The sequence below is a fragment of the Bremia lactucae genome, linkage group LG8, assembly GCF_004359215.1.
Source record: "Bremia lactucae strain SF5 linkage group LG8, whole genome shotgun sequence".
In the NCBI taxonomy this organism is placed as follows: Eukaryota; Oomycota; class Peronosporomycetes; order Peronosporales; family Peronosporaceae; genus Bremia; species Bremia lactucae.
Window position 1 is genome coordinate 3,457,633 of NC_090617.1, and position 6,887 is coordinate 3,464,519.

General features: G+C 43.3%; 2 protein-coding genes across 2 annotated transcripts; one reads left to right on the top strand and one right to left on the bottom strand.

Annotated features, from left to right (window-relative positions):
• Positions 1-283: 283 nt before the first annotated feature.
• Positions 284-1,037, top strand: CCR75_007126 (uncharacterized protein; the record flags this gene model as incomplete). Its single annotated transcript, XM_067965190.1, has 2 exons — positions 284-331; positions 438-1,037. The coding sequence occupies 2 exons, from the start codon at positions 284-286 to the stop codon at positions 1,035-1,037; spliced, it is 648 nt and encodes a 215-aa protein (XP_067815545.1).
• Positions 1,038-1,170: 133 nt separating this feature from the next.
• Positions 1,171-3,399, bottom strand: CCR75_007125 (uncharacterized protein; the record flags this gene model as incomplete). Its single annotated transcript, XM_067965189.1, has 1 exon — positions 1,171-3,399. The coding sequence occupies one exon, from the start codon at positions 3,397-3,399 to the stop codon at positions 1,171-1,173; it is 2,229 nt and encodes a 742-aa protein (XP_067815543.1).
• Positions 3,400-6,887: the final 3,488 nt, after the last annotated feature.

A 6,887-nucleotide genomic window follows, 5' to 3' on the forward strand; every position in this document is an offset into this window, starting at 1 on the left:
TTTGCCAGGGAAAGCAGACCATTTTTGATGGATACAGCCTTTTAAACGACCACTATAGTCTCTGGGCTCTTGTATCCATCAAGGCGAATGCGTTATAGCTTCCAACCCGCATTGTCAATTTTGCAACCCTTGAGCCATCATTTGGCTTTTTTTGTCCACAACGTAGCCACCTTTATAAATTGTAAAAAGTTTTGCGAAATATCCATTATGACAACTTTTCGTCAAGTGTCCGATTGTCACTTTTCGACTGTCGTATTGTCATTTTTGTACGCTCCGTGCAATAATGCCGCTCCCCGCTCCGTGGCGGTCGTACAAGACAAAAGATGGCAAGGTAGTGTACTGGCCTCACCACAATACCCATTGATCAACACTCTCACTTTAGCCACGCAAAAAAGCCTCTTAAGTCTCTAAATGAACCATTTTTATCATGCACTTAGGAATATTACTACAATCCCGAGTCGAAAGTAACCACATGGACCAAGCCTTCCGGGTCCTCATCCACCTCCAAAACACCTCCAAAGCATAGTAAATCAAGTGCTAGTAGCAGTGTATCTTCCTCTGCAGCGTCGCCGGCTGCAGGGGCAGGTAGAGGTGGTCTATTGGCTCAAATCCAACAAGGTGCCCAATTAAAAAAGGTCAAGACGGTTGAAAAGACCCTTTTCGCTACTCGCCCAACCGAAAATAGTGCTCCATCCGGAGGTACCTCTTCATTTAATGGAGGTGGTAAAATGGGCTCAATGATGTCTGCGATTAAACAAGGAGGCAATGTAAGAAAGACTCCGAGCACAGGGAGTTCTCCAAGCGGAGCAGGAGGATTTGCTGAAATCATGCGAAAAAATCGCGAAGCAGCAGCACGGAAAGCAGGTGGCAACATGGCTCCATGTGTCCATCATAGCAGCTCCGAACCATCGACGCCGCGCCAAATTGGGACCAAATCGAACAATTTTGAAACCGGATCGAATTCCACTTTTGAAACGCGGTTAGTTGCCATGGAGGACAAATTGGACAAAATCATGGCCCATTTTGGAATAAATTAATCAATCTCGTCGATTTGTAGAAAGTATAGTATGCTAACACAAAGGAAACTCCCATAAGTTGACGATTTAAACAAAAACAAAAAGCGACTTAAAATAGGTTCATTAAATCGACCTCTTTTTTTTATTTGCCATGTTATCCAAAATGCATGGCCATTTCTTGCAACGTCATGTTTTTTTTCTTGTGTTTCTTCTTGCTGGTATCACGACTAGCATTCCACGTACTCGAGCTTCGATGTTGAGCAATTGCTTGAACCTGATCATCCCACGTTGCACGAGTGACTGCTTGCACGCCAAGAGGTCGACTAGCTTTTGGCAATTCTGGAAAATCGTGTTTAGCAACTTTAAAACTTGCATTTGTCGATGGCGGCAACAACTCGCGGGAACTTGGCAATGGCGTTGTTAAATGATTTAAAGACGCTCCAGTACGTAATTCCGTCGACAATGAAGTTGCTGTTGGATGAAGACTCGGATACGATTCCATTGTACTCGTAGAAGGATCATAATGTCCTGCACGAGCTTCAGTAGAAGCAGCACGAGTGGAAGTTTGCCACTGATTCGACGAGTTCCAAGGACTTGTTGCAGACATTTCGCGTCGAAGGATTGAGCCCACGTTTGAATTGTGGACACTAGCCGATGCATGTCGGTTTAAAGCCGAGGAAACACCGCTTTCTTTCATGGCATTGCCCCATCCCGAGTGCGATAAGGATACATTAGACCGTTCTGGAGAAAGGTTCATGGGTTTCTTGTTCTTTTTCGACAATGTTTTCGGAACTTTTGGTGTGGTTTTGTTTTGGTCGTGATTTTGACTCCTTTCTTGATGATACGCAAAGAATGTTTCAACTTGTTGGTGATCGGGTGAAAGTCGCATAAGAGGAAGAAAGAGGTCGTGAAAAGCTTGTTGCGATAGCATGGCACGGATTATAGCGTAAAATTCCGGTACGTGTAATTGATGTAGACGAAAGCGCTTACAATGTTCTCGAAACACTTCGTACTTGGCATCACTTCCAAGCACTTGACGGATTTTCAACACAAGGGCCGATTTAGAAGATGGGTTCCCACTGGATTCGTCGTGTTTGGATTCCAAGGGGTTTGTTTCCGTCATTAAAGCAGCTACTTTTTCATTTAAACCAGCATTTGGTCGACCTTTTTTCTTTCCTTTAAGATTCTTCCGGGCAGGTTTTAATACTTTCAGCAATGGATTGTTTGCTCCTAACACAGCCGCGGCCGAGGCCAAGTCAGGGTTTTCATACGTCCATTGGTTCGTGTTTAAATGCGCTCGTACCGCCGCAGACAGCGGTGGAATTACCGCCGTTTGATACGAATGAGATGGATTTGATACACTCGATGCAAGAGCTGGAAAATCTTCACCATTTCGACGATTCGAGACGGATTGATTCTCCCATAATGAAAACGTTGGACCTGCTATTGCGCTTTCGGATCCAGATAGAGACGGGAAATCCGCGACATTAATCGTTGGAGTTCCAGAACGTGATTGAATTAATTGTGAATCTTCCACTTCAGAATTCGTGTTTTGAGAAGATGCGCGTCGAATCGTGAAATGAACATTAATTTTTCGACTTGTTTTGATATGTGGATGATCGACTGTCAAGTGGGCTTGAAGATCCAAATGCGATGGAAAAACAACAAATTTCTTTTCAAGACACGACGGTTCTTCACATAAATAATGATCGGCTCGAAAATGGTTCTCCAGGTCGGGATAATCTTTATAATATCGATTTTGAACGTGAAAGTGATAGAGGCAAAGATCGCACTCAAAGTGGTGTTTTCGTAAATGCTCGTATAATTCCGTGGTGGAATAAAACCTTGAAAAACAAAAATCACAGCGAGGGTGGCCAATAAACCCTTCGTAACGAGACCCTTTTAAATGGTGTTTTTTCAATCCCTCTTTTGTAAAAAGACCCAATTCGCCAATAAAGACCTTTTTGTGTTCGAGGCAAATGCTACAGTATTGCAAATCATGGACATTGAGCACATGGGTACGCAACGCCTCAACAGTGGCAAATGACTTGCCACATTTGGGACAAATTGGGTCCCGCAATTTTCGAATGTGTTGCATATAATTTTCTTTGAAGAAAAACATGGCAGATTGCTCGTCATAGACGTATGCGGGACCTATATTATCGCCCCAATCCTGAAACGACTCAAAACTCGCGTCTTCATGAATTACACAAATGACACGCGGCATGTCCGTTTTACATACGACGCACGCAGTTTGCCCCAAGAGCTGACGCAGACGCAGCGCACAGATACTACAGCAGCCATAGTGGTTGCATACGCCCACTGTATTAAAGCGGGACTTGTTGTCGATGTCGTTGCAGCAGAGCACACAGGATGGAGCCATGACGAATGGGTGAAGGAAATTGTGTTTAATCAAAGAAAAATGGGCTCGTGAAAATACAGCATGTGGTGATTGGCTGAAATTGAATCGACGTTGATACAGGGGTCACCCAGCATGTTAACGGAAAATTTACGTCGTTTTTATAAGACATAAATATAGACTATCACGGGGTGTCCCGTTACATAAATAATATTTCTCACAAAATATTAATAGATTTTATGTTCTTTGAGAGGAAATAAAGAAAAAAGTACAAAGATGTTCTCTTTATTAATTTTGACTTAAGAGTTCCAATGTTACCAACTTTGATAATTTTGACGCAATAAGATATTAGTTCTATTTATTGGTTTGATTTAAGCTCCTCCAATCGGTATAAGACACGAGTGTGCGGTGCGCAAGTAGGCGCCATACATAATTTGTAATTAATATAATAAAATCAGTAATAGGTAGAAGTTCGTTTCGTGATAACTTAATATATTAGTGCAGCTTTACTTTTTCTCTATTTTAAGGCCTAAAACTAGCTTTTAAAAGCTAAGACTACTTAGCTACCTGTAATCTTCCTCTGCACGTCGTGCACGTGAAGTAACTGAGCCACCCCACCTTCACTGTTATCAGTGTAGGTTGACTAGTACTGTCGTCAGTGCTAGTAAAGGGTCCCGTTAACAGACACTATCGGCCAGAAGGTCGTAACGCAAGGGACAATTACTTCTCGAAATGGCTAAATAACTTGCAGGATCCTTTATGCAACGGGCACCTTTCACTAGTACTGATCAGTACTAGTCAAACTTACGCTGATTACAGTGTAGGTAAGGTGTCTCGAAACTTCACGTATACAAGGATACAAAGGAAGGTTTCTAAGTAGCTAAGGGCTTAAGCTTAAAGGAATAGAATTAGGAGAAAGTAAAACTGTATTAATATATTTAATTACTACGTAACGATCTACTTACTTCTGAATTTACTATATTAATATCTAACTAAGTATGCACCTCCTTGCGCACCGCACAATCGTGTCTTGTAACGATTGGCGGGGTTGATTTAGACTTAAATTAAACAATCACTAGAGCTAATGTCTTATTGCATCAATAATCCCAAATTTGTCGTATTGGAGTTATTAAAGTCAACATTAATGAAGATAATAATTTTGTACTTTGTTTATTTCCTTTTATAGGAAATAATAATTTATGTTCGTTTCATTGGAAATAATTATTGTTATTCCTCTTATAGGGAATAATACTTATGTAACGGGACACCCCGATAAATGTTACACTCCTTTCTTTAACCCAACAGTCACTATAGTGACTGATGTAGGGTGACAGAAAAGATTATTAAGTCTTTCCCTGTAATTTGCATTATTGGTTCCAATCAAGCTACCCAACTTATATGCACTATTGATTTAATCAGAACACCGATTTTGTTTGCATTATTGATTTTGGCCAACATCAAGATGGCGACTAATAAGTTTGTGCGCGTGAACCGTGAGGCCGCTAAGCTGGCAGTTGCACGGATTAGTGTAGCCGTTGGTGAGACAAATGTTTCAGTAGACGCTCATGCAACTACTGCGGGGAATAAGTCACCCCCTACTCCTATTGTAGGTGACTGGAACATGTCATCTGCTGATGACATTGCATGTGACGGTGACAAGTCACCTGCTACACCAATTGTAGGTGACTGGACCAAGCCACCTGCATTGCCCGACTCAGTATCTACTGTAAAGGCCGCCGGATCATCCGGGGCTGAGTTCGTCAAACCTTTGTGCTTTAACGTGACAACCAGAAAGGTGATGACGAAGTTGTTCGACTCGTCGGAGTCATCATCAGTTGACTCCGTGGGCGATGACCACTCTGGGGACGTTAGACGTTAGTATGTGTCACCAGGATCTTAGTAATCGTGGGGGAAATAATGCTGCTGGTGGTGCTAGTTTGCATCGCCAAAAAAGGGTGAATGTAGGGATCTCTTCCAGGGCCAAGTTAGCGTTAACGTTGACATGAGCCACCAGGAGAGGGGCCGCAGTACGTTGCAGTTCGCTCGTGAAAAGTGGTCTTAGTTATTCTCTAAGGGAAACCTCATCCGTTGGTCTGGTATGAACAACGATCAATATCATATTCCGTTATTCGATTCATCCAGGCGTCACAAGCCTGGTAAGGATGAAGCGTAATTCTTCATCGATGCCTTTTACCGGCATCGATGGTACATTTGCAAACGGGCAAAAGATGTCAAACCTTTGTTCCAAGCTTGGACAGCCTTTGTACATAATGTACAGAATATAGGCCGTGAGGTCTGGCTTGACAAGCTTAATGCTTTCCGTGAACGGCTCGAGAAACGGACCGTAGTCGGTGCACGCTATAAGTTGCACCGTTTATCTAGAGATGCAAGACATCCTTGCCTCTCATGGGGGGACTCATGCTGTTTTAATGGTGCAGATCATGCCCCTAAGGAAGCATATTCCCTCAAAGATCCCCATTGGAGGGCTCTCATCTCTTACGAGATGCGTCAAGGGATTCAGGACCTCTTAACCTTTTACGAGCGCGAGAAGTGCTCATTCTCCGATGGACCTTCTGCCGAGGAGGATGGGTCTCGTCTTACTGCAAGACGAGACCCGATATGTCCAACACGGTCCGCCGCATCAAGGTTAGAATCCTGTGCGAAACGGACCCACTGCTCCTCTTGCCAGCGGAAATTACCTGCTGATTCGGTTTTATTTTTTTCTCAGTGCGACCGGTTCGTACTGCGAAGATATCAGTGTTATTATTCTCATTAATAATTTTGCTAGCGATAATGAGTCTTTCAGCATCGCTAGCAATGTCAGTTAGGCATTATTTTCATTACTGAGTATGTCTGTTTCAATGTTAATTCAGTCAACATTGGTATTCTTCGCATTGACCTTGGGGACAATGCGTGATGAGCAAGAGCTTTAAGGCTCTTTGCTCGAGGGAGTCCCTCCCCCCTTGAATAAGAGTTACTCTAAAACAGGGTAGGTATACGTGGGTGGGGTAAGCCATTCACGAAAAATGGTTTATGCTTTGTAGAAGCATGTACTGAATTGTTAGACCAGTTCACGGGGTAACCCATGGAGTCGAAATATTAGACACGAGCACATCGTTTGGCTGTGGTCGACTCCGGGACGGCAGCAAGATGTATCATTTTGCTAAAGGGAACGACAAAAACAAGAATACCATTATTCTTGTGGGTGTCTTCGGGGAATCCGGAGACGAAGTCCATAGATACAAACTGTTAACACTGCCAAAACAGGCGGAGGTTGTAACGGAGCACGGGATGAAGCACTGGGGTTTACCCGTTCACAAACTTTGCAAGTACGTAAGTACTTGCGGACGAATTCATGCTGGCGTGGCAGTAGAAGTCGCGACTTAACGTGAGATAAGTCTTTTCACGTCCACGATGACCACTTATTGGTGCATCGTGCATTGTGGCACTCATACATGATGCGTAATCGCAAAATATCATGGTTGGGGATGACGACACGAGGTGTGTTGCCA